The sequence below is a fragment of the Capra hircus genome, chromosome 23, assembly GCF_001704415.2.
Source record: "Capra hircus breed San Clemente chromosome 23, ASM170441v1, whole genome shotgun sequence".
NCBI classification, from domain to species: Eukaryota; Metazoa; Chordata; class Mammalia; order Artiodactyla; family Bovidae; genus Capra; species Capra hircus.
Genome location: NC_030830.1, coordinates 37,957,105 through 37,984,956, shown reverse-complemented (window position 1 = coordinate 37,984,956; position 27,852 = coordinate 37,957,105). Strand labels below are relative to the sequence as shown.

The 27,852-nt window shown below is 46.5% G+C and overlaps 1 protein-coding gene across 1 annotated transcript; it reads right to left on the bottom strand.

The window, feature by feature from the left end:
• PPIL1 (peptidylprolyl isomerase like 1) lies at nucleotides 4,190–27,849 on the bottom strand. The gene is made up of 4 exons (XM_018039213.1): nucleotides 27,518–27,849; nucleotides 24,019–24,173; nucleotides 6,142–6,210; nucleotides 4,190–5,380 (listed from the first exon to the last, which is right to left on the bottom strand). The coding sequence occupies exons 1-4, from the start codon at nucleotides 27,571–27,573 to the stop codon at nucleotides 5,160–5,162; spliced, it is 501 nt and encodes a 166-aa protein (XP_017894702.1). The 5' UTR covers nucleotides 27,574–27,849; the 3' UTR covers nucleotides 4,190–5,159.

Below are 27,852 nucleotides of genomic sequence, written 5' to 3'. Positions count from 1 at the left end.
GATGTCTTGTTCACAGGCCTTTGGAGAGGATTAAATGGAGTAATCCGTGCAAAGCGCGTGGCACGTTCCCCAAACACGAGTTCCTTACCGTCTTCTATCTTACATAGCTACACGTGCTTTTGAAAAGGGGAGGCACAAGGGGAACGTTTTCTCTAAGAGCTGAATATTGCCAAAAGGACAACTATGAGTCTTGGATTTCCTTTTCTTCGGGGGCTTTCCTTATACAGTGACTGTGAAATGGCCATTTTCCCCATCAGCATAATGAGGAAGGAGAAATATTGCTTCTCCCTCCTTCCCCATTGCTTCTGCTGTATGAGAGCTCCCTCGCAGGTACTCAGGCCAGCCAGCTTTTCATGGAGCTGTGGCCAGATCCTCGCAGAGGGGAAAGTGATTTCTATGAGATTAGCTGAGTGGTGAGGCTAATAGTTATGATCCAATAAACACACTGATTAGGGTCATTTGTGCTCCTTCCCTCCCTCCCTTCCCTCCTCCTGCTGAACCTTGGCAGGACCGTGGCAGGCTCTGCTCGGAAGGGCCTTCAAGAAGATGGCTAAGGCTGGGGCTTCCTGGCCAACTTGACCTTAGGATGCTCTAGCATGGAGCCGCTGGACAGGATAGCCTGCAAGGCAGGCGATTCGGGTCCTCACCCGTGCCCTGCACCTAGATCGTTCTCTCTTTCTGCACCTGATCTTCCTCCTCTGAATGTCAAAGGTAGAGATAAAAGGGCTGAACTTCGCATCAGAAGTTCTCAAGTTCAAGAGAACTTGCCTTTCACTAGCCATGCCTCGCTGGGTCCATTATTCCATACACCCTTTCACTCTGTCCAAGGCTTTCTACTTGTGTTTGGTTCTCAGTTGGCTCATCTGCAAATGGGCATACTAAATGCCAACCTCAGAGGCTGGTTTTGGGGATTAAGAGAAACATACACATAAGCAGCTTCCACAGACCACGGAACAAAGCAAGGCGACGTCTCCTTTTCTTTAAGATTCCTTCTGGTTTCTACGGAAATATTTGCGATTGCTGGGCCTAAAAGACGGCTCCAAAGGTACTTGCTGAGGGATATAAAGTAGCTAATAAGGACCTGGCTCTTTACCATGAGGCATATCACAGAACCAGGCCCTGGGCACTAGGGCTCATTCCCTGTTCCTAGGCACGGCGGACTTCTCCACTTAGTCCCGTAGACAGGAGAAAGAGCCTTCCCAGGCCTGTTAGTGCCAGGCTGACATCTCAGTTCTGGCCCCACGCAGTCCGAGCAGTAGCTGGTTTTCCACATTAAAGGGGTGGCTGGCCTGGCTTAGAATCAATCCTGAAAGCCATTGGTAGGCTTCTGCCTCCTAAAGAGACTGTAAGGCTAAATTGTATTCACACTGGCCTCTAGTGGCAAATTTCCAAAACAGCATGCTAAATGGAAAGTTGGCAGTGGAAGGAATCTTCTCAGAATGACCTAGATTTCGAAACTTAGGGTTAATAGGGGCCTCATTCTGATCTTCGCCTGATGAATGAGAAAACAGAGTTTCGGAGGTAAAATGATTGGTCCAAAAGCCTTACAACTCATTGTCATTAAACTGGCTCTCTGTGGTTTTAGGGATGCAGTTAGGGATCATGAATTACCTACTTGAACAAATAAGGATCCATTTTTTCAAAATCAGACCAAGCCAGCCTTAGAACGAGACCCTGTTTTCTTCCCCTATACATTTTGCTTCTTTTTTTCCCTCCCCTCTTTTATCTGTTAAAAAAATTAAAAATGTTGCTGGACAATCTCCTGTCCTGGTATCGTCATGAAGAACAGTACTCTACTCTACAGGCAACAGGGCTCTGAGACCATCAAGGGCTTCGTAGGCAGTAAACTCTGCCACTTACACAAATGCGCTTCTCAGTGTTTCCTCCTCCACACGTTGCAAGAATGTAGTGCCAGAAGGGGCCACAGTGACAGCTCGGATTGGCTCGAGGATCTGGGGGTAGGAATCGTTTCCCGTGTGCAGGGAAAGCTATTTTGACATATTCTGGAGACGCAATCCAAAAATAAATCAAGCTGAGGACTTCCACAGGGCTTAGTGGAAAGGCTTTGCTGCTGTACCAGCTAAAGCTTGGGTTGGTAAAGCTATTTCTGCAAATGGATCTCAACCTTTTCCTGACAGAGAACAATTTTTCATTTGATTTATTCAGTAATAACCTCTCAAAGAATTGCATAAGGTGCTGAGGGGGCCCCCAGAGAGGAATAAGACAAGGGTTTTTGCTCTCGGAGTTTAGCCCGGTGGGAGGGAGCGATGTGCAACTTCAGGCCGCTGAAATGTTGGGGTGAAGAGGCAGAAGCGTGCGGTGGCTTCAAGGACCACCAGTGCGAAGGACAGCTGTTTCCCAAAGGCCCGTCCCTGTTCTAAGTATTTGCTCCAGCTCATTTAATCTTCACAACAGGCTTAAGAGGCAAGGACCACTGCCCTCATTCTGAGGAAACCAAGGCACAGAGGGATTAAGGAACAAGTTCATCATACTTCTGCTAAGCGGTGACGCTGGGCTCTGAGGCCTGGAAGTCTGGTTTCAGAGCCCTTTACCCTCAATGTCATGACCGATGATGACATACCCCTGCCTTTGTGATGTCTACTAAATCATACCATCTTAGTCATTCTGGTGCCCTCACAGGATCTCAGGGTCACACGTGGTCTGATGTCCATGGTACACTAAATGGGAATGGAAGGTGGAAGGGTACTGGTTCTTAAAGCTCCACCTTAGCTGCCAAAGCCACGAGCTGGTAAAGCTCACCCTGTGCTTTGAATCCCTTCAATCTTCTTCATCTTCTGAGAACACTACTGGTCTAGGAGGCAGAAGAAAAGGTTAATGTCCTGACTGCCCATGCTCTTAAGAACCACCCCCTTGCCCCAATTTCATGTTGGGCAAACGTGAGAGTTAGACTCTCACTACTCAGTGTGGTCTCTGGACCAGCAATCACTACCACCTGGGAGCTGGTCAGAGACGCAGAAATCTCTGGCCAGATGCTGAATCTGGATCCGCTTTCTAAGGGCAGGCTCCCCAGTGATTCTTATGTGTGGCTAAGTGTGAGAAGCTTGGGCTAGACCCCATGGGGGCCATGCCCTTTTCAGTCTGGGTACATGATCTATTTCATTAATCTCCATCTAAGTTACAAACTCATCCTGCGTTCTCCACATAACCTACGCTCATCTTGATCTATTTGAGCTGTGACTGAAATGAGCTGCGTCCCAGCACATCCCACTTCCATGAGAATTGTCCTAACTGTACTTTTCCAGAGAGGATGTGAACATTCATATGACAAAAGGGTCAACCAGGATTCCTTTTACACAAGCTCCCTTTCTCTGGCTACCTGGCAGAATCACTAGAAACTGTGACTCAGTTCAAGTTTTACTCTTTGAGGTCACATCCTTTCTGAAAACTGGCATGTGCTTGCATGTATGATCACCATGGTGTACGTGTGGTATACTCATCCAGAAACAAGGAACTGTGCCCGTGTGGCTCTCTTCCCAACGTAATCACAACCTTGTTTACTTCTCAAAGTAGCCATAACACATTTCCACCACTCCCATGACCTGGGTGAAAACAGAGATTTTCAGGATTATAATTTTGGAAGGTGAGTGGCTGAGTGTCTTATTCCTTGCTCCCAGAGGAGGATTCAATTATGTCCACCCAGTCCAAGCTGAAAGAAATGTATTTCTACTTTCCTGCAATAGAACTCTGTACCCCAAAACCATCTCTGGGAGGTTACAGAGTTAGTTACATAGTTCGTTATTGGGTTTTGCTTTCTTGTCATTGAGAGAAAAGAGAAAGATGTGCATGGGGAGAGCTTGGGGAACAGAACCTTGTTTGGCCATCCCACAAAGAAAATCACCATTTCCAAAATCGGAGAGGGATAAGGAGGAACGTTATCTCCTGCAAGTTCACGTAATGGTTCAGGTTATCACAGCACATCCACTTGGTTAATCCACAGGGGCGTCCCCCTCACTCAGAAATGCTGGTCAACATCACTTAACTTCCTTCTCTGGTACCTCCTTTTAAAAGTCAAACCTACTCTTGGATGGCAGAAATCTACTAGAGATCTCCAAACCTAACATAACATGAAAACCTAAAGATCAGTCCTACAATAAGTACTTCTTGAGATGATTCAGAGGTCCAAATGGCTGTTAGAACCTTGTACAATGTTTAAGATCAGACTACAGCAGTGATTTCAACCATCAATGGCAATTTATTTTGGAAGTTTCTTTGCATTCCATAGGTATTAACTTCCTTTCCCTCACCACTCCCTCCTTAAAAAAAAAATTAGAAAGATTAAAAAAATACATATAAACTCTCTTACCTAATTTCTCTTAAGTCTTAGTTTAAAAAAACTTAAGTGGTGCTTCTCCTTTATGAGGATACAGCTTTTTTAAGGAGAACTCACAGTCTGCCTTTGTGCTCACGACAGATTTCTACTCCTTCCTGGAGAAAAAATGGTCAATGCGTCTGCTTCTTTTTAATAAATTCATTTCTCAATTATTACACATTATCATTCCCCACTTGACACCTTCTTAGAAACTTGATTGTTGGATGCATTTTTCATTTGGCAGAAATTCAATGTGGCTTTGCGTGGGATGTCTAAGTGTCAGAAACAGCAGTGTTGACGTTCTGAGAGGAAAAATATATACAGAGATGCATACAATCCCTGGAAGAACAAATGCAAGAGACTGAAATAGGGGCGCACACAGTTAAGAAGGCTGAGACACTACTTGGTTTTGAATTCTATGGGTGTCAGCCACTGAAGACTGCAGTGTAGGCCAGAATATGAATTTCCACAAGGGGTTGGTTAGGCACTGCGAATGACAGAGTGGGCTTCACTTTGTCTGAAGCGCATGAAGCAGACGCACACGAGAAGGAGCAGTGTGGGTCGTGTGCAGTAAGCAGCTGTCTGTGAAAGATCATGTAGGAGCGTTTCTGCAAATGCTCAGTCAGCACAGGCACCGGGGAAGAGAACAGAAGCATCTGATCAAAATACACGTCCGTCTCCAACTCACCCAAGACCCCAGGCCTCCTCAGCGCCTCAGATCTGCGAGGCCAAAACGAAGTTTAGAGTTATGCGTCATTCTAGGCCATCTGCAAACCGGTTTGTTGGGGCCATCTCAGAAGACCTGGGTGTGCCCGAGAGGGCAGCAAGTCTACCCGGAAGGGTATGCCTTAATGATCTTCACGTCGTCCACGGGGCGGTCCTGGGAGTTTGTTTCCACCATTCCAACTCGATTCACCATGCCTATACCCTGACACACACGGCCAAAAATGGTGTGTTTGCCATCAAGCCACTGGGTGGGAGCCAGGGTCACAAAGAACTGGCTGCCGTTGGTGTCAGGCCCTGCATTGGCCATTGCGAGAATTCCAGCCCCTGGTGGCAAAAAGGAATAGGAAAGAGTATGAGTAAGCCTGACACTCCGGCCTGGACCTGCTATACCGGCCTAGGGATAGAAAGAAGCCACACCAAGCACCCAACCGGACAACCCTGCCCGCAGGCAGGCGCTCTACTCTCGCACAGAGGCTGACAACTGGACCACCCCAATGGCCTCAGCTTCCCTGTCCTCACCAAGTGAAGCTGCTCAGTCATGTGTGACTCTTTGCAACCCCATGGACTGTAGCCTACCAGACTCCTCCATCCATGGGATTTTCCAGGCAAGAGTACTGGAGTGGGCTGCCATTTCCTTCTCCAGGGGATCTTCCTGACCCAGGGATCAAACTCAGGTCTCCCGCACTGCAGGCAGACACTTTAACCTCTGAGCCCCCAGGGAAGCCCTGTCTTCACCTACTCCTCAGCTTATATCCATCATGATCCCTGCTAACTGCTGGACCAGGTTCTTAATTCCCCTCAAAAATCGAGGAAAGTCTCCTGCTTCTTTGCAGAATCTTTTGCTTTCCTGCAACATTCAACAAGCAGTGAGAATTGAGATCACTCAGACCAGTGCTCTGAATCGCTCAGGACTCTGAGAGGCGCCGCTTTCCCTAATCGGCCAGAGCTCTTTGGGGCGCTGCAGCTGGGCAGCTACATGGCACCACACCATGGTGTCAGGCAGTCACCCTGAATCACTGCCAAATGAGTGAGCTTTTAAAATCCACTCCCTCTTCCTACTGAGTCCAGCCAGATCATACACTTACCTGTGAATTTCAAGTCTGGATGAAGTTCATCTTCAAACTGCTTGCCATAGATAGATGCACCACCTCGACCTGCCAGTTAGAAGATGGGAAACCAGTCAGTCAGTCCCACATTCTACCACACAACAAGAACTATGGTCCAGGGCCAAAAGATTGTTTGGAGTGCAAGAAAGGAAAATCAGTGAGCACACCCAGCCGCCTGCTAAGTACAGTGCAACTACACAGCCCAGCAGCAGAATCAAGCACTAACACAGCACATTCACATCACCAGTTTCATTTAGGCAGAACGTTTCTCTTCAAAATAACACTGGCTTTTTTTTTCCTGCTTATTAAAGTAAGACATGTTCACTGTCAAAATGCAGAAAACATAGATCATTATCAAAGGAACAGCAAATTCTCCTGAATCTAACAATCTACAATAACCACCATTCATGATTTGACGTGTTAAGAGCTTCCTTAATTTTTTACATTTTTATGAGTACTTCAGACAGGAGTGGTCCAAGCCCTAACCCTGCGCCCATCACAGACATTGCTAATCAATCAGCATTCTTCCCTGCAGAGCTCAGTTTGGCCTCTGAATCTGTACCCACCCACAACTCCAGACAGCTGTTTTCAATGGATCAGAGATGGCATAAGAACTGAAACCTATTCGCTATCCTTAACCTAGATGACGGGAAAAAAATAATTTAAGTCAAAGATAACTAGCTTAAGGAGAAAAAGGGACAGTGCTAAGTGGCAATGCGGCAGAAAATAATAATATTACAGTAAGCAGAATTCATTAAGAGGACAGGCCACATACTGTAAGTGAAGGAGGAAACAGACAGAGCTGGACTCCGTCTCAGGCCCGGCTGCGAACACTGGGCTACACACATGGTCACCCTCCCAATGGACTCTGAACTCTGTGGCCGGTGTCTACAGAAACGGCACACCAACGGGAAACCAGACCCCCGGATAAAAGAGCCTCAAGACTTGGACTTGGACTCTCCGTTGCCTAAAAGAATATGCTAATTATCTCTGTAACAGAACAAAGTGGTAAGTTCCATTATGTTTATAGGGATATGACCACAGGCCTATTGATAAACATCCACTGTTCATCTAGTCTTGTGACACATGAATCATGGGTTAACTTTGACTGTATCTCTCTTTTACCTTGTCCAGACTAGTTTCAAGGAATTTGGGGAGGTGGGTTTGAACAAGTACACTTAGGGTATATAAGGTTTTCACAGAAACTGGTCGGGGTCCCTGGCTAAGAGGAGACTCTGCCTTGGGCCCGCCGGTGTAATGAGCTGCACTCCACTATCTGCACTGTCCTGAGTGAGTTTGTTTCCCAGAATGCGTGGCTACAACATTTGGTGCACTGGCCGGGAAACTTCTCACTTTGAGGAGACAAGTCCCATTTGGGACTATGCCGGGGCCTTGCGGCTTGAATCTTCTAGAGAGGGGAAGGTGCCTCACCCTTCTGGAAGGATTCTGCTTCTCAACACCCGAACTTTTCATGTTAGCAGGTAGTGGACGGCAGCAGGGGAGCTGAGCGCTCAGGTGAGGAGGACTCCACCAGGCAGGGTGGAAGAGGGGGCCTGATCACCCCCCTGGGAGGGACTAGAAGGGGCACGGACCCACAGGGGCCTGGAATAGGCAGGCAGCAGCAATTGCTTGGTACACAGGTCGACGAGCGTGCTAGGGCTTAGGAAGGGAATTTGTGAAGGTCATTTAGGAGGTGTGTCCACGCCGTCTTAGGAAAAATTATTACCAAGCGATCGCCAGGGGATTTTAAGATAGACAACTGGTCCTTGTATACTCGTATTCTGCCTTCCCCCAGGAGGTGTCCTGTCTGCTGTAAAATTCTTGACCCCTTCGGAATTGTTAGGCTAGAAGGAGGGGGGATACATAAGTGAATATAAATTGACTTTTCCAGACATGGCCTGGGACATGGGATATATAACCCATCTGTGTTTTCATCTGCACCTGATCAAGCCCACCAAGGCAGAATGGACTTTAAGGGAAAAACAGTCTTAGACCACGTGGTGTTCTGGTTTGGCTGTGCTGACCAACAGGTAAAGAAAGACATGCCAACCCCCCTTCGCCCTCTGGGATCTGGCAGGTAAGGCTCTTCTCACCCCAATTAAGAAGGAGGCAGAATGGCAATTTAAGTGTCATTGAGTGGAAATATCGAAAGTACGTAGGGTACTGATAATTTCATAGACAGAACAAAAAAAAAGTAGAAGAAGCTCTGAAAGGTATTTGTCTCATGGACACATTCCTACGCAGACTTCCACACACTTCCAGCTGCTGGCATGCCGGGGTGTGCCTCTGTCAGTGATGGAGGGGCTTCCTTGGTGCGTGTCACTGCTCTGCCAAGGAGAGTTTAAACTGCTCTGCTCTTTTCTGGGATGACAAAAAGAGACTTTCCTCTCTCTTGTCAATCATAACCTCTCCTTGCTCTCTTGGTGTAAGACCTACAGTCAATAGACTTGGGTCACGGGGTTACATTTGATATAAATGCCAGTATAACAAAAGCCTAACCTACACCAAGCCCCGGTAAATCTACCTTATTTACATGCGAGGTGGACAAGATCCGTGTTTCAATGGTAAGAGTATACTGCTGCCTTATTCGTACCCTCTATAGAAACAACAGATATCATGATTTAAAGTAAAGGCCTTGACTAATTTCACAAAACAGGACCTCCTAGATAAAACAAAAGCCATCCAAGCCTTAAATAAAAAACAAATCCAAATGAAAAAAGTGGTGATTCATAATAAAATGGCTTTGGACATACAGCGGCTCAAGGAGGGACCTGTGCTATAATTAAGATTAAATGTTATGTATACATTCCTGACTTACCTGGTAATGTATCGACTGCTTTAGATGACATGAAAAACCAGGTAAAAGCAATGTCAAATAAAAACATTCCTTCCTGGACTTCGGTCCTGTCTTGGGTGAAGGACGATTGATGGAAGACTATATTTACCATTGTTATAGTTGCCTTGATAGTTCTGCTTTGTAGACCCTAAATTTTACAATGTATTATAAACTTTGTAACCCAAAGGCTGATGTCATTCTCCTAAATTGGTGGTCGGAGAGCCAGGGTACAATATATCCCTATGAGTGATGCTCATAATATGAGTTAAGAACATCAAGAGGGGGGAATGAAGGAGGAAACAGACAGAGCTGGACTCCGTCTCAGGCCAGGCTGCGAACATTGGGCTACAAACATGGTCACCCTCCGAGTGGACTCTGAACTCTGTGGCCGGTGTCTACAGAAACGGCACACCAATGGGAAACCAGACCCCCGGATAAAAGAGCCTCAGGACTTGGACTTGGACTCTCCCTTGCCTAAAAGAATATGCTTATTATCTCTGTAACAGAACAAAGTGGTAAGTTCCATTATGTTTATAGGGACATGACCACAGGCCTATTGATAAACATCCACTGTTCATCTAGTCTTGTGACACATGAATCATGGGTTAACTTTGACTGTATCTCTCTTTTACCTTGTCCAGACTAGTTTCAAGGAATTTGGGGAGGTGGGTTTGAGCAAGTACACTCAGAGTATATAAGGTTTTCACAGAAACTGGTCGGGGTCCCTGGCTAAGAGGAGACTCTGCCTTGGGCCCGCCGGTGTAATGAACTGTACTCCACTATCTGCACTGTCCTTCTGAGTGAGTTTGTTCCCGGAACACGTGGCTACAACCTAAGGAGAACATGAAGAAACACAGCACTGGGAACGATTTGCTGGGAACCATACCACCACATGATTTATATTATTGATACGCCCGTAAGAGTCCATACTCTTGCTATGCTGGGCACCCAGGTTTATTGTTAGAAAAAAATGATATGTTAAATAAGATTTTACCATAGGAAAAAATGTCCTAATAGGAGATAATTCTCCTAATCAATTATTTAGTCAACCATATGCCTTGTTGAACTATTTTGGCCTCTTGGGGCTTTCCTGATAGCTTAGCTGGTAAAGAATCCACCTGCAATGCAGGAAATCCTGGTCCAATTCCTGGGCTGGGAAGATCTGCTGGAGAAGCGATAGGCTACCCACTCCAGTACTCTTGGGCTTCCCTTGTGACTCAGCTGGTAAAGAATCTGCCTGCAATGTGGGAGACCTGGGTTCAATGCCTGGATTGGGGAGATCTCCTGGAGAAGAGAAAGGCTACCCACTCCAGTATTCTGGCCTGGAGAATCCCACGGACTGAACAGTCCTGGGGTCACAAAGAGTCTTACATGACTGAGTGCCTTTCACTTTCACTTTCAAGTTGACCGGTCAAGACAAAACAGCCTGAAACAAAGTGAGCAGAGGATTTTACCAGCTTATTCTGCTCGCCTGGCAGCCAGGAAACTGGCCAGAGGCAGGGAGCTCACTTTCTTTTACAGCCTGCTGTGAAAGTAGCATGTTAAAGCACCATGTCCACCCCCAGAGGGCCCTGGGCCCTGCTAAGATGTAAAAAAAATCCTTTGCTTTATCTTTTAGGATGCTCCACCACAGGGAGCCTGTCACAGCCCCCGGTTCAGGAAGGAAACACTGTTCTCATGTAAAGAGGCATGGGGGTGAATCCTAACAGAGCTGGGGAAACCTCCCACCTGGCCCAGGCTACCTAAGCTTCTGGAAAATTACTGAACTACCAAACTATGTAAAAATTCATTCCAAAAATCCCAACCTGCCAGTATACCTCCAAACAGCACTTATATAATCAATATATTCCCTCTGACTACAGGGTCAATGTTCCTGCTTGAGCCTGGGGTGAAGGTAGGGGGGTTAGCTGCAGGGCTAGGCCTGAAGATGAAAGAGGAGAAAGAGGGCTATGGGGACAAATCCAGGTCAAGCCCTACCCCCAGGGCTTGAATGAGCAAGCTGAGGGTTCAGCAGCTCAGAAGTATGATCTCTGCAAGTCAAGGACTGCCAGAGCCTCATGGATGAAGCCTGGAGTTTTAAGCAATCAGGAGATGAGAAGAAAGGGCCTGGAGGCCCCTTTTTACTCACTAGGCACAGTTTGACCAACCACAAGTACTTTGGGCCATGAAGATAGTTTAGTCATAATGTTATCTTTTCATAACTTAATTCAGTTCAGTAGGGTTTGCAGCAAAATGTCAGAAAGACAGATAATTCCAATCACAGCATTCCTCTGGGCATGTGGAATAGGGGAGAGGTGGTAGGAGGACAGGAGTGATTAAAGAGGTCTCTGGTGCGATAGTGCAACAGGTCAATGATCACACACAAAGCCAACAGCTAGGAAGCTCTGCGGTCAAAACGCACTGTGTGCCTCCTCTGGTACAAACACAGGCCTGTTTTCCACACTCTACTCTCCAAGTCCTTTCACTCTTCAGTCCTCTCTTTCCCACATGTACTCAAAATATTTACTATTTCAGACATAAAATAATACAAAGGATAATAGGACAAGCAACTGTGCAGCCTCCGCTCAAGGAATAAAAGCGTGCAGGGGCTCCCCTGGTGGTCCAGTGGCTAGACTCCACCTCCCAAAGCAAGAGGCACAGGTTCAAATCCCTGTCCAGGGAACTAGATCCCCACATTTGAGAATCTGCAACTGAGAGTCTGCATGCCGCAACTAAGACCTGGTGTAGCCAAATAAATAAAAACAAAAAGAAAGAAAGAAAGAAAATACGGCTAGTCTGATAGGGACAGAGTAAAGGGACAAAGTAGGTGATTAAATAATTAACCCCACTAGGGGACTGTAAGTAGAAAAAACATGGGAGACCCTGTAAGTTAATGATAAAGAGCAGGCTTGCTTATGAGACCTGCCCCCAAACAAGAAAGCAGTGCTGGCAGGAGCCCCACATCCGGCCCAGTAAGCTCAGTGAGCTAATGATGCCCAGGACATGCTCTCTGCACACATAAAAAACATAGTAATTCATGGACCTAACTTGATCATATAGGGATGAAAAACTTTCCTATGCAACCTGGAGAAGGAACTGATGATAGAAACAACGTCTACTCAGAAAAGACAAGAGTTCTTCCCCTGGCTCCCTGCTTTTGATTATAAAACTGTAGCCCAGTAAGTTCTCAGCACCTGGCAACCCCTTGCCTGCCCACCTGTAAACCACACAAGCGTCCTATTCTAATAAATCACTTATCTGTATCTCTTTGCCTCTCACTGAATTCTTTCCGTGCTGAGATGTAAAGAACTGTGGTACTGGGAACTCTGGAACCTCCTGAAATGACACCAGACAGTCTCAAATCCAGTCAAAGACCCCAAGCACACATCCCCCACCCCACTTCTCTCTCTCAACTCCACTCTTCCCCAAGAGCTAACAAGGGCTGTGATGGAGCTCACTTTCCTCTCAGATAACCACTGTTCTGACCAGGGATTTGTCATTTCTGGGCATTTTCTTTTCTACTACATATTGTCTGCATCCTTAAACAAGGATACTGTTGTGTGCATGCTTTCAAGTTTATATAAATGGTACTATACTCTATATGTGCTATGCTAAGTCGCTCAGTCGTGTCCGACTCTGTGCGACCCCATGGACTGTAGCCTACCAGGCTTCTCCGTCCATGGGATTCTCCAGGCAAGAGTACTGGGGCGGGTTGCCACTGCATGCTTTGAAGTTTATATAAATGGTACTATACTCTGTATGTGCTATGCTAAGTCGCTCAGTCATGTCCGACTCTGTGCGACCCCGTGGACTGTAGCCCGCCAGGCTCCTCTGTCCATGGGATTCTCCAGGCAAGAATACTGGAGTGGGTTGCCATTTCCTTCTCCAATACTCTATATATTCTTCTGCAATTAGCTTTTTTTGGCTCACACTGTAAGTGATATTCATCCATTTTGTTCCAGGCAGCTCTCCGTAGTATTCATTCTGTTGTCTGATTACACTGCAATCTTACCTTTTCTCGTGGTGATGGATATTTAGGATCTCGCCCGTGGTTTTGCTATCATAAACTATGCTGCAATAACCATTCTTCTTCTGTCTCCCGAACACAAGTGCAGGAGCGCTCAGGGACTACACCTCACGGGGGGACGTGCAGGCTCACAGGTTATAAGCGTTTCACCATTACGACATTTCCCCAACTATCCTGTCAGATGGGGCCCCACTGTGCACCCCACCCCGCAGGGCTCTCCCTCTCACTGCCTGAGGTCCTTTCGCCAGGCTTTCTAACGTGTGTCAGTTTGAGAGGTATCAGCTCTCTTGTGTTTTAAGCTGCGTTTCCCTGGAGCTGTGCGTAATTTCATGTTTAGTGGTTATTTAGCTTCCCTCCCCTGTCAACAGCCACATTTCAACTGAGTGGTCTGACATTTTACACTGTGTGTGTGTGTGTATATATATATTTTACAAGTGGGATTATTCTAGATACTGATCCTTTGTCAGTTAATGCTTTCGCAAGTATTTTTTTTTCCAGTTTACTTTTTTCCACTCGTTTAATGGGATCTTCTGGCACTAAGAGTTTTTTTGCAGTTGAAATTCCTTAAACGGTTTCCGTAAGACCTGTGCTTTCTGATTCTTAAAACTAACAAAACAAAAATCCTTTCTTATTCCTAAGAGTCCTCTGACGTCTCTTCCTCCTGCTCCTGCTCACCGACTATAGAAACCTCTCAAGGTGACCTGAAGCAGCATCTGAGACATGCAGAGTGGTCTCCCACGCAAAGATCACCAAACTTGGCGCTACCTGTCCCCACCGCTCCCACAGCTGATGGGATCATGGATCAATACCCAGCCCTAAAGCAGCCAATGGTCAGCCAGTTTACTCATGAGGAGGCCCGTGTGAAAGCTCTGCTTGGGGCATTTGACACGAGAAGGTGACTAACCACAATCCAATCAAGGCCTCTCTTCCAGCAAGAAAGCCTCTAACAGATACTGAAGCTGTCTTCTGAGCGTTTCCAACCCCTTCTCCACAGCCTGCCTCAACCTCAGAGACAAAAAAGGCAGGTACTGACCAGTCCCTTTTGCAGCTAGGGGTGACCAGATGACCCAGTTCTGACTTACTAACGTATACAGAAGCCACTGAGGAGAGCTTCTAGGAAAGCTACAGCTTTCCTGACAAAAAGGGACAGACTCCTCTGTCTCTCACCTTCCTCCTTGGAAGGCAGAGGTGACGTCAGCAGCAACAGCAGCCATCTTGCAACCATAAGACCAGTTTGATACCAAAGGCCAAAGCACTAAGAACGGTGGAGTAGAACGACACAGCAAGCCTGGATCCCCGACAACTCTGCTGGGCAGGGAGCCCCCCGCAACTGCTTAACTCCGGACATTCTGTCACATGAAAAAAGCGAAGCCTCCGTGGTTTTCTGTTACTTGCAGCCAAAAGGATCCGAAACTGATGCAACCACTTTGTTAGTTAACAGTAGGAAGGGGAAGCTGACTAGTGGGGCTGCTAGCGGATGGCCAGGGCAAACGCCAGATACCAGATCTAACACAGCAAATGACACTACAGCTCTCCAAGAAGCTTCACAGTTCTTAAGCTAAGAGTCCTCTTTCTCATGCTCACTTGCCTTTGGGGTCAAAGAGGTCTGGATTTTGGGTCCCACTTCACCACAGACTAGTGCAACCTTAAGCAAGACACTTACCCTCTCTAAGCCTCAGTTTCCTTGTCTGTAAAATAGGAATAGTAGTAGAAATTACATTTCACAGGACTGTTACAAGAATTAAACGGGATAATGCAAGAAACCATGTGATATATAACATGAAGCACATACAGCGGTATCCGTGATGATGAGCCCCCTTTGAGATAATCTGAGCATTTTCTGTGAGAGGTGACTGTAGGTCATGATCCACCCTGGGAGTCAGTCTGCCTGAGCTTATTCTAGCTTGTCCTCAAACCTCCACCACTCCCCGGCTGCTCCTGCTCTTTGTGGGTAACTTTGCTTCTTAATTCACTGAGAAGAAGATGAGAACTTTCACATATTTTCGCCACCAAGTCCTCTTTCCTTCCTACGTCTCTACCCATTTGCTTTCCCTCTTCTGCTATTAAACACTCAAACTGTCCAAATGATTATCCTACCACCACATACTAATCAAGCCCATTCACCTTTAAAAAACTTGGCAACTTCGATGTTCCGCTCTCCTATATCAACTTTCTTTCTAGTACATCATTCCTATCAGCATAAAAACATGGTATTACTGTTTCCCATTCTGGAAAAATGGCAACAATAACAAACACTGTCTCCCAGTTTCCCCCTATGTCTCTGCATCAATTCCCAGAAAAACTCCACCCCACTTCTGCTGCTGCCTCTTGACGCCCTCCATCCAGCTGCTTGCCCTCACCACTCCGCCGAGACGGCTCTTGTCAAGGTCGTCGGTACCACTACGTCGTCACTGAGTCCCACAGTCGTCGGGCCTCACCCTGCCTGATCTGTGAGCAGCGTCTCGTAGCTGCCGTCGCCCCTCCTGAACCCCACCTTCACTGCAGCTCTTGACTCTCCTCTGCTGGCCCTTCTCAGCTCCCTTCTCTTCTATCACAGACGCTGGCCCTGCACTGTTACGTGAAGACTTCTCTTTCCAGTCCTTGCTCCCTCACCCCTTTATCTTTCACAGGTGTTAGCCCATTAAATCTCCTGAACTCCTAACTCTATCCAGGCATGTGCTTCCCAGAGGACCAGCACCAAGGGAACTGCTATCGCCGTAGTCCAGACTACAAGCTTTAGCTTTGGCAACAACGAGACCTTCTAACTGGTCTCCCTGCTTCTGGCTTTGCTTGCAGCTTTCCTCACTAGTCTATCCTCCACGTGGAAGTCAGGGGTATCCTTTTAAAACAAGTCTGATCGTGGCAGACCTCTGCTCAAAATCCTCCAGTGACACTTCTCCACACTTAGGACAAAATGCAAAGTCTTCATGACAACTTACAACACTTTCCAGGACCCCCCGCCACTCTCGCCCTCGCCACCTGCTCCAGCCACACTGGCCTCTGCTGTGTCTTGCAGAGCACACTCTGCACTGAGACCTCTGACTGCTGTTCCCTCCGGATGGCCCCGGCCCTGGCAGTCTCATGGTGCACTGCTTTACTTCATCCAGAGCTCCGCTCACATAACCTACCAGAGGCCTTCCTTAATCACACCATCCACAACACCACCTCTCTCCATATCCCAGTGGTTCTCAACCAGGTGACACGCTGCCCCCTGGGGACACTGAACAATATGCGCAGATATTTTTGGTTATCACACTGAGCGGTCTACTGGCATCTGGGGGTAGAGGTCAAAGAAGCAGCTAAATCCTACAAGGCACAGGACACTCCCACAACACAGAACTGTCCTGCCCAACATGTCCGTAATGCCAAGACTGAGAATCCCTGCTCTATCCCCTTATCCATCGTTCTTCCTGTGTCATTTGTCACCCATATCAGGTACTTATTTGTTCACTCTCTCCTACTAGAATGAGTTTCACAAGGGCTTTCTTAGTCATTACTGTATCCCCAGCTCTTAAAATAATGCCTGGAGTCCAACAGACACTTGTTAAGTGAATTAATAACCAAAATGAATAATAAAAACCCTATTTTTCTGCGCTCGTATTTTCTATATAAGTCTATATAAGTCTGTGCTAACCATTTTATAAACATCTGCTCATTTACTACTCACAATAACCCCACGAGGTACATATAACCACACTCCCCATTTACAGCTAAGAAGCTCAGCAAGGTTATGTAACTTGTCTACATTTAAGAAGTGTTCATGTGAAGCCAAGATTCAACCCCAAGCCCACCAGGCTCCACAACCCTCTGTCCACCCCAACACTACATTACCTTGCCACGTACCACGGGTGGATTAAATGTCCTCACATACTTTCCTTACAAAGAATCCCAAATGGTCCCCGACGATGCTGGATCAAACCTGAACTTCTGTCTGTGGATCTCTATGAACCGGCCTGATCTAAATCCCCACTCTCTCCCCTACTGCTCTGCACTCTGTCCCTAACTGGTCCTCCCTTACTGTCCCTTAAACACGCGGTTCAGGGGCCTGAGAAATCACATTTCCGGCATCTGTCCTGGGTGTGGAGAGGTAGCTGGGCTGCATCACTGGCAGTCCCGTGCAAGACACGGTGCCTGGGGTGACGGCTCTCCCTCACACCCCGGAGGCCTCTCTCCCTTGCGCCTCTTCTTTGCATTCATTCTGAAATCTAAAATGCCCTTCCCTGTCCTCTCAAGAGTTAAACTTCTACTTCTCCTTTCAGGCTCACCTCAAAACCCGCTTCCATCCCATTCCAGCCCCACTTCCACTGTGCTTCCCTCTCACTATGAGCTATCCCAGCCTCTGTTCTATAGACGGCCGAAAGCGCGTAACACGCATGTGCACATTTATCGTATCATCACTCCTTTCTGAAAGTGAGTCACTCAGTTGTGTCCGACTCTGTGCGACCCCTTGGACTACACAGTCCGTGGAATTCTCCAGGCCAGAATAATGGAGTGGATAGCTTCTCCAGGGGATCTTCCTAACTCAGGGATCGAACCCAGGTCTCCCACATTACAGGCAGATTCTTTACCAGCTGAGCTGCAAGAGAAGCCCAAGAGTACTGGAGTGGGTAGCCTATCCCTTCTCCAGCGGATCTTCCCAACCCAGGATTTGCACCGGGGTCTCCTGCATTGCAGGCGGATTCTTTACCAACTGAGCTATGAGGGAAGCCCCCATGTTATTACTTTCCCATTGTTTCTTATAATGAGTACCTTGTCTTCATGGCAGGGCAGGGAGCTCTGCAAGAAGAGAAAAATGCCTTGGCTTCTCATGTTTAAATACTCCTCACAGGCCTTGGAATAGTACAGGATACCTCGCAGACTCTTACCAAACATTCATCAAATGAATAAAATTAACAATGAGCTTGCTGTTCAACACTTTACGTTTCAGGTGTTCCTGGAGCTACTAAGACGTGAGATGCAACCAGAGGGAGGGTGATGCACAGCATAGGCAGCGCGATCATGGCAGCCGGTGACACCGTGAGGCCAAGCGCAGAGCAGGAAGAGCGAAAGGAAAGCTTGACGGGATGCCAGGTCACTAGGGAGGGGACACAGAGAAGTCAGCAGACAAGACACAGGGGACACTCAGAGGGCTAAGGACGCTTTCAACACAGCATTATTACAACAAGGGAGATTTAAAAGAAGAAAAATGGTTTAAAATGAACAGGAGGTCAAAGATACCAAACTGAAAAAACATCTGGCAAAGGTGTATTGGAAAGATCATGGAAAGTATAGTTACAGAGAAGCCAGACTGAGGGACGGCTGGGGATGGAAATGATTCATTGACCTGCTGAGGAGCTCAGGAGGCCACGCACAGCATATCTTGTATTACCGAATCAGCTAGCAGTCCACACTCGGGACCCAGGAGGGCCCAGTTCCTGCTTGCCTTCCATCACAGGCCTGCCAGCAGGCTTAGCTCAACTGCTCACTAAACTTGAGGTTGGACGCAATTATTTGGAAATCTTCTGAGTGATTCAATTTCATTAAAATTACATCAGGGAAACGCGACATTATGAAGGATTGAGAACCAAGTATAGAAATATTGGGAAGCTCTGATATGAGCACTCACATCTGAGTCACTTCCAATTCTTGTACACTAATCAAGGGCACTCTCAGTTCTACTGGTGTTATAAATTAAAATTTTATCTCATAACAAGGGACAGGAGGAAGGCAGGAAAGAAGTACATCAGCGTGTTGATAGGACGTTTTCAGACTAAGAAAGCGGAGTGAAGCAGAATTAGACCCTGCCCCCTCCAATAACGGATGAAGCAAAGCCAAAAAATTCAATCTCTTTCAAAGTCAAAAATTCATCAGCAAAAGCCAAATTGGAAAAGAGAGACAGTCTTATTACAAAGATTCTGACAAGTCAGTCAAAGAAAGAATTAAGAGATTCTTCTTCCTGCACTCCTTTAAGTAGAAATCAGGAAAGGACGCACGCCACAGAGAATTATTACACATACCCTCCAATTCTGTGAAGCAAACAAGGGGAGCGGGTGAATAGCCCTGAAGAAGTTAAGGAGAAGCTCTTGAAGGCAGAAGCCCACACACCAGAGGCATTCAGTGGTGGCAGTCAGGCTACCAGCAACGGCCACCTTAACGGGCAGGAGGAACACAGGGCCATGATGGATTAGGATACACTACTCCAAAGTAAGGGTCCACACTGAAGAGTTCAAGTTGAAGGAATCTGAGAAACAGCAGGTGCAGGGAAGACTTTTGACCTTCCCCTGAAGTGGGCATAAAGACCCTCAAGTGAGAGACACTCTTCGTACACGCAGAGGAAAGGAACATTCCTACCTCCAAGAAAGAAGGACGTCAACAGAAATCTGAATGAACAAGCCTTGCTATGTCTCCCCTCGTTTACTACACCGAGCTCATACTCATACCCACTTCTGTCCGATCACATCTTCCCACAACTTTCCACTCTGATCGACGCTCGCATAGAAACGCTCAGACCTTTTCAGGTCTCCATTTCCTTGTAAAGGAAATGTCATGCACAATTTATATGAAATGAATTTGTAGGCTGTTCTCTTGCTAATTTATCTTCTGTTATGGAAACACAGCTGAGAACAATAAATGGTATGAGGTTTCTTCCTCTGCTCCAGCTAGACTCAAGGGCTGCCCAGGGCCCAGGGCAGAAGGACACCACTAGCCTGGAGTCTGGGAAGACAGGGCAGAAGTCGGCAATGGAGCATTTGGTATGGGAAAGGCAGGCAGTCCCACACAGGTGGGGACAGCGACAAAGAGAACCCACTCAGACTGCACCCAAGCGGGTAAGGGGCAAGCTCAACGCAGATTCCGACACTAAGCAAGGATAAGGCGACAAGAAGCGGCACGGAGACTGCGAACATACACAACAAACGGAAGGAGAAAAAGAAGGCAGAAGATATAGCCCAAGAGGGGCTTCCCCGTGGCTGTCTCAGCTACAGACGCTTCAGCAGTAAGAAAGATCCAACAGAACAAGAGCTCAAAGACAAGATAATATAAATCAACAGGGTAAGGTGAAAAGATCACAGAGTTGAGCGAAGTTTGAGAGCCAAATGACACGAAGACTGCACTAATAAATAAGTCAGAGCAGTAAAGAACAGAACAGACATGACTCAAAATTGAATAAGGCAGAGAGTAAAGGTCTGAGATTATTTCAGCGGGTGCAGGAAAAAATAGAAAAACGTCATCTCACTTACTCAGAAGAAATCTGACAGATATGGAAGGTAAAGGTGATGAAACCAAGAATAACTAGTTCCCTGAAACAGAAAATCCAATGAGTATGAAAGAGAAAATATTCAGAAATACAATTTTTTTTTTCCTTGTATTGAAGGAAGGAGCAAATCTGGCCTCAGTATTTTCCACGGCCACATTCAAAACCAGGAGGCAATGGGGCAGAATTGTCTGAAAAGATCTGAGGGAATTTGTCTGGCCCAAGTATATAGTCATGGTCTTTTTTTAACTGGAAGAAATTCTTAAACACGTTTGAGTTAAAAAATATAACACCCTCCAGCCCTTGCAATAAAAGCCATTTCTGCCTTCTAGTACTTACGAATAGAAAAGCCTAGCGGTGAGTGCTGAACCCTCTGAAAATGTAAACCCACTCTGTAACTGAAGGGCTCATGGGTGCAGTATAGAAAATGCTCTACACTCTGTTAAGGAAAAACAAAACTAACAAAAAAAGGGAGCAAAGGAGGGAGGACAGGTGTGAGATAATAGGCAAAAATATAGATAGATACCTGCCCCTGGTTCCTGGCACAGAGCTTCTAAAACCTTTGTAATTTCCCAAGTGATAAGAACACTAAGAGTATTTCTTGTTCTAGTATTTGGTCTTTGACCCTGTCCCTAACAGACAGCTCTAGAAACCTTTATAAATTCCTAAGTGATAAGAGCACAAAGACCATCTTTTGTTTCAATGAGGTGACTCTGGGGGGCTCCTGGATGGGGGATGGTCGCCAGAAAGACTAAGTCATAATTAGAAGTTAAAATTATCAGTGCCTGCCCCAGCCCCTTCTCCAGAGAGGGAAGGAGAAAGCCTAGAAATGGAGCTAATAATTGATCATGCCCACATGAGGAAGCCTCCATAAAATCCCAGTAGTATAGGCTCTGCTGCTGCTGCTGCTAAGGTGCTTCAGTCGTGTCCGACTCTGTGCAACCCCACAGACGGCAGCCCACCAGGCTCCTCTATCCCTGGGATTCTCCAGGCAAGAACACTGGAGTGGGTTGCCATTTCCTTCTCCAACGCATGAAAGTGAAAAGTGAAAGTGAAGCTGCTCAGTCATGTCCGACTCTTCGAGACCCCATAGACTGCAGCCCACCAGGCTCCTCCGTCCATGGGATTCTCCAGGCAAGAGTTGGAGTGGGTCGCCATTGCCTTCTCCAGTATAGCCTTTAGAGAGCTTCAAAGCGGAGGAACACATCCACATTGGGAAGGTGATGCACCCCAACTCCACAGGGACAGAAGTTCCAATCTCCAGCACCCTTCCAGACCGCACCTGAAGCATCTCTGTTCATCTGTATTCTTTGTCATATCCTCTAATAAACTGGTAAGTAAGCACTTATGTTTCCCCGGTTCTGTGGCCTGCTCTAGCCAATTAATCAAACACGGCTGGTGTCCAAGGAATTGCTTGATGTGGGGAGAAAAACTCCATATATTTGGTGACCAGAAATGTAAGAAGTACCGTGTTCTACGTGAGCACATAAAAGGAAAGGAGAAGCCCAGGAGGGTAGAACTGAGTTTTTCCCAACACAGGAGGCAGACAAAACTAAGTTTTTCCTAAACAATAGGAATGGGTAGAAATTTAAGTATAACTGCCTCATCTTTCAGAGCAGGAAGTCAATTTTTCTGTTAAATAGATACAAAATTAAATACAACGCTTTTTCTTTAAAAAACAACAGGATTCATGACATAGCCTAATTCTCTTGAAATTATTTCCATCTAGCTGGCGATCCATCCTTTCAACTAGGTATCTGAAACGCAAGATGTCTAGAATAATGGTCAACGAAACTTAATGTTCATTATTTCTGAGAGGTGGGATACTGGGGGGAAATAGCTAACGGTGGTTAGGAATCCTCAGGAGGTATCCTTGTGAGTGATTTTTCTTGTTTTGACCACATCGCGCGGCTTGCAGGATCTTAGCTCCCCAACCAGGGATCAAACCTGAGCCCCCTGAGACGGAAGCACGGAGTCCAAACCACTGCACCAGCAGGAAGTTCCCTCTCATGATTGATTTTGTGATTCTGTTTTTCTACTTTCTTCTATACTCTGTATTTTGAAACGTGTCCATATATATCGAAAGAATAAAATGCCTCTTAGTCATAAAGGATAAAAAAAAAAGGACAATTGAGAATGACAAGAGAAAGGCGGAAAAAAAGCTGCCACAGAGAGACCCAAGCTGACTTCAAGGGAAGAGAGCAGGAGTAGGAATCAGCAGAGAGAAAATGCAGACTGAGAGGCAAGGGCCCTTGAAAGTTATAAACGCTGGCATCTAGCGATTTCAGTAATAAATTCCACCTAAATGATGGTATCTCCAGAATTCGTACCTCGATCCTAGACCTTTCCGTGAACTCCACACTCATATCCCATTACTTACTCTGTGGAAGATCTGACAAGTCTTTCAGATGTAGTGTCCAAAACGCAAACCAAATTCTTGGTCCACATCCAAATCTGCTGCTCTCTCAGCTTTCCCATTTTACTGAATTCAAGTTCAAGAACCTTGAGGTCACCCCTGACCATTTCTTTCTCTCACCCACCTGCCCCCCTCCCTTTCCAACCTCAGCAAATTCCACTGGCTCTATTTCTATCAAAACATAACCTGAATCCAGCCACTTCTCACCACCATCTCTACTATCACGCGAGTCCCAACCACATCGAGACTAGCTGACGACAGCCGCTTTCTAACTGGTTCCCAGCTCTCACTCTTGCCCCATCTCTATTCTCCAAACAGAATTCAGTGATCTTTTTTAAAGAATAAGTCAGATCGTGTCACTCTTTTGCTCAAAACCTTCTAATGGCTCCCCTCTTGTTCAGAATAACACCCGAAGTCTCTACTACTATGCCCTACAGGATCCCAACTGATCTCTTACAGGGATTCCCACCTCACAGCCTCTGGACCTACTGGAATGCTCTTCTCTCAATAACAAAGTTCATTCCCTCACTTCCTTCAGATTCCTGCTCCAACCACACCTTCTCAGACAGGACTTCCCTGACTTTTCCACTAAAATCCTATCACCGAATCCTTTTCCTGCTTTATTGGGAGCAGGAGGGTTTTTTCCCTTTATTCTGAGCCATGTCCCTCAAACTCAGAAAAATATCTGGCAGAAGGTAGGTACTCAATATTTGTTAAATGAGTGAATCAAAGAATCCACTATTTTCTTTTCCTTAAAACATTGCAAATATCTTTCTTCTGATTATCCAGACTATGTGCTTAGTCGCTGAGTCGTGTCCAGCTCTTTTCGACCCCATGGATTGCAACCCACCAGGCCCCTCTGTCCATGGGGATTCTTCAGGCAAGAATACTGGAGTGGGTTGTCATGCCCTTCTCTAGGGGACCTTCCCAACTCAGGGATTGAACTCAGGTCTCCCACATTGCAGGTGGACTCTTTACCATCTGAGCCACCAGGGAAACCCATGAATACTGGAGTGGGTAGCCTATCTCTTGTCCAGGGGATCTTCCTGACCCAGGAATGGAACCAGGGTCTCCTGCACTGCAGGTGGATTCTTTACCACATGAGCTATTTACTACAATTCAGGCACATATTATTTGCTCTTAGTAAGCAATACATAGAAGTTATGAGAAAGTCTGTAAAGCTCAAGAGTCAAGACTGGTTTCTTGTCATATGTGTGTGTTTGGGGAAGGGTGTGAGGTAGCAAGGGCAGAAGTGGTCGCCAGAATCAACTAACCCAGGCCCTGATACTTGGAAGAGAGCTCTGGTTGCCATATACCCAGTTATAAACAGGATGAGACTTCAGAAACTATCACTGACTTAACTGTACCTGTCCCTGTTGGGTCACCTCCCTGGATCATAAAGTCTTTGATGATTCTGTGGAATCTGGTGCCATTGTAGTAACCTCGACGAGCCAGTTCAGCGAAGTTCTTACAGGTCTTTGGAGCATGCTTCCAGTACAGCTCCAGCACGATGATCCCCATGCTGCAGGGGGAGAGGACAGTAGAGCTCCAGTCAAGAACAAGGTCACGGCAGACAAGAACGTTATGGGACCGCCCCACAACTCTTCATTTGCAAGCTTACTGAGTCATGAAATGATGACAAAGGTCAGATTCCATGCTCAGCAAAGGAAAACAACACAATGCAAGTAACATAAACACAGACACCTCCTTGGAGGAAAACATGCTGGGGCTTCTGGTCCTTCTTTCAAGCAAAGGAACCACAGACAACTAAAAATCCTAACGCCTTATACACAACAAATCACTGATCATTGGAAACCAATATAACCAACCCCTAAATTAGGGAGAAAAATCTTACACCTCGTTTATAACTTTATTTAAGTTGGATATTAAAATATTGGGAATTCACATTTATTTACATATACCTAAGTTTCTGGGGGCTCCCCTGGCAGCTCAGCTGGTAAAGAATCCACCTGCAATGCAGGAGACCCCGGTTCCATTCCTGGGTGGGGAAGATCCCCTAGAGAAGGGCTAGGCTACCCACTCCAGCATTCATGGGTTTCCCTGGTGGCTCAGATGGTAAAGAATCCGCTTGTAATGCGGGAGACCTAGGTTCGATCCCTGGGTTGGGAAGTTCCCCTGGAGGAGGGCACAACAACCCACTCCAGTACTCTTGCCTGGAGAATCCCCATGGACAGAGGGGCTTGACAGGCTATAGTCCATGGGGTCACAAAGAGTCAGACACGACTGAGTGACTAAGCACAGCACACAGCACAAGTTTCTGGGGATGGGGTGGAAACTGAGCAAATGAGAGACAGAAAGGCTTCCAGTGATTTTTGAGCCATATAAATTTGTAAAAAAATTAATGGAAAAAAAAAAGTACAATTTGCGTGTAATGAGGAACGGTGCAACAAAGGCAAAATCTGATTAGTTCAAACCTTGCCCCAAACCTGAGCAAACTCCGGGAGATAGTGAAGGACAGGAGGCCTGGCATGCTGCAGTCCATGGGATTGCAAAGAGTCAGACATGACCGAGCAACAACAATGTGATGAGCGCTTTTCCCCCTGAAATGCAGCTAAGAAAAAGGAACAAATAAGATTTAAGATAGGTGCTTTCCTATCTTAATTTCATTCATCTACCTCCATTTCATCACTCACTTAGACTTTAAGCTCCAAGAATGTAAGAATTGAGTCAACTCTGTATAGACTGAATACCTGGTGTGAAGCGCAGTATAAGGACTCTATAATTCAACGTGGTATGTGCTAGAAGATAGCTTTCTAAAAGCCTTTCTAGTGGCAATTCATCCTTTACACTCCTAACATTCAACATAGATTAACAGTTACTCTGTGCAAGACACGGTTCTAAGTGCTTTTCCTCTTACACAGGAACATTCTGGTGGATACTTTTAAAATACAGGGAATAACTTTTTGGAACGGCAATCAGAAAATAAGCTACACAGATCTGGAATGTGCGTACCTGTTGGCAGCAATTTCAGCTTCTAAAGTTTCTACTCTATGTGAAAACTTACAAAAGTGCTTGAGGATATAATAGGTGCAAGGATGTTTACTCCAGTAATTGTCCTAACAAAAAAAAATGAGAAGCAATTTAAACGTCCTTCATAGAGGGAATGACTAAAATATGAAATATCTGTACAGAAGCCTGCATGCATTACATGCAAATTACAGAAAAAAAACATACAGTATGATCATACAATCTTATTATTGTTTAAATACAGAACATAAAAGAGACGTCTTTATGTACAGAGAAAAAGATCTGCAGATCATCCAACATCAGTTCAGTCGCTCAGTCGTGTCCGACTCTTTGCAACCCCATGGACTGCAGCACGCCAGGCCTCCCTGTCCAGCACCAACTCCCGGAGTTTACCCAAACTCATGTCCATTGAGCCGCTGATGCCATCCAACCATCTCATCCTCTGCTGTCCCCTTCTCCTCCAGCCCTCAATCTTTCCCAGCATCAGGGTCTTTTCAAACTATTAGTGGTGTGTTTACAGACAGGAGTGGCTGTCACTTCTTACCGTATACACTTCTACAACTGCTTGAATTTAAATTTTCATTTATTTTGTAATTAGAAAAAACAAACAAACAAACAACAGGTAGTTGAGAAATTACATAGTTTCAAGTAGACCAGAAAAAGTAGAATTTTTCCCTTGTAAGAAGATGGGCAAGATGGCCAGGGGGCAAAAACAGCATCTGAGAGAACTGTGCTCTGAAGGAAAGCAGCCCAAGCAAGAGGACAGAAAACCAATGGCTGGACTCTGGCTTACTGATGCGCAAATGGAAGATTGTAGGCAGAGATAGGCAAAGATGAGGTGAAAAAAATCACCGTTGAAGGTGAGACCACAAAATTTCAATTTTATATTGCTGGAGCAGTAAGAAATTACTTAAGGTTATTTGTCCTACAAAAAGATCACTTTTAATTTTTTCCAAAGAGGCAACGGAATGAATGGGGCTAAAGAACCTGGCACAGCAGGCAAACAGACCAGGCTCCAAATGAGATTCCCCTACTTTACTGGCTACAAGACTTTAACCAAGCAATTTACTTTGTAAATTTTGACATTTCCCCTGCTAAAACTAGAGAGAAGGTGGAAGAGTACCTACATGATCTGAGTTGCTAAAAGGATTAAACTGAATGTGATGCTACACGTAGGGAAAGCGGCACTAGCTGGTTTGGTGCTCAATACTATCTGGGGGCTTGGGCTTCCCTGGTGGCTCAGAGGATAAAGGGTCTGCCTGCAATGCAGGAGACCTGGGTTGGGAAGTTCCCCTGGAGAAGGAAATGGCAACCCACTCCAGTATTCTTGCCTGGAGAATCCCATGGACAGAGGAGCTTGGCAGGCTACAGTCCACGGGATCGCAAAGAGTCGGACACGACTAAGTGACTTCACTTCACTTCACTTCTTCACTATCACTTTGACAGGAGGGAATGAATGCGCTTCTTCCTGTGTTCTCCTAAAAATCTGTGTAAATAACTGAGCTACTTACAACCCTTAATATTTAGATGTCTGTCTCCTTCACTATACTGTAAGTTTCTAAAGGCAAAGCTGTTTCATCCACCTCTGACCCTCCTATCGCACGTCCCTGGCCTGTAGACTGAACGCGCGCTGGCTGAATGAAAGGATGAATGCACGGAGGGTTAGGAGGTGGGCACTCGGGCCGCTGTCGCTAACAGAGCAAGTGGGTGTGCAGCTCGGACGCGGGCACTGGCGGTCCCCACTCAGCCCCAAGGCGGCCCTCACTACCGCCCCTCCACGAGGAGGCGACCGGCGCGAGCCCAGAACCCAGCCCCACGGCTAAAGCCTGAAACTCCACGTCGCCTCCACCAGCCCAGCCCCGGGGGCCGGACCCTCACCTGGTCTCCAGGTACACGTTGGGCGGCTGCCAAGAGTCTGGAGGAATCGCCGCCATGGCGAGGCTGGCGGAAAACTCCCGAGGCGATCGCTACTTCCGGCGTCGATTCGCCGGGGACCCGCGGCTGCTGCAAGACACTTCCGGCTCCGGCCGTTCAACTCGAGAGATGCCGAAATTGGGGGGATTTGAGACAAGGCAGAGGAAAGGCCCCCACCCCCACCCGCACCTCCAAGGCCGAGAATCTAGAGCGTGAGGCTAAAGCAAGCTGTCTGCTAGGACGGAAAAAAGTGCCAAGCTCCTTTGGAGGTGATCTCCCAGTGGAGAGAGACGGCGCCA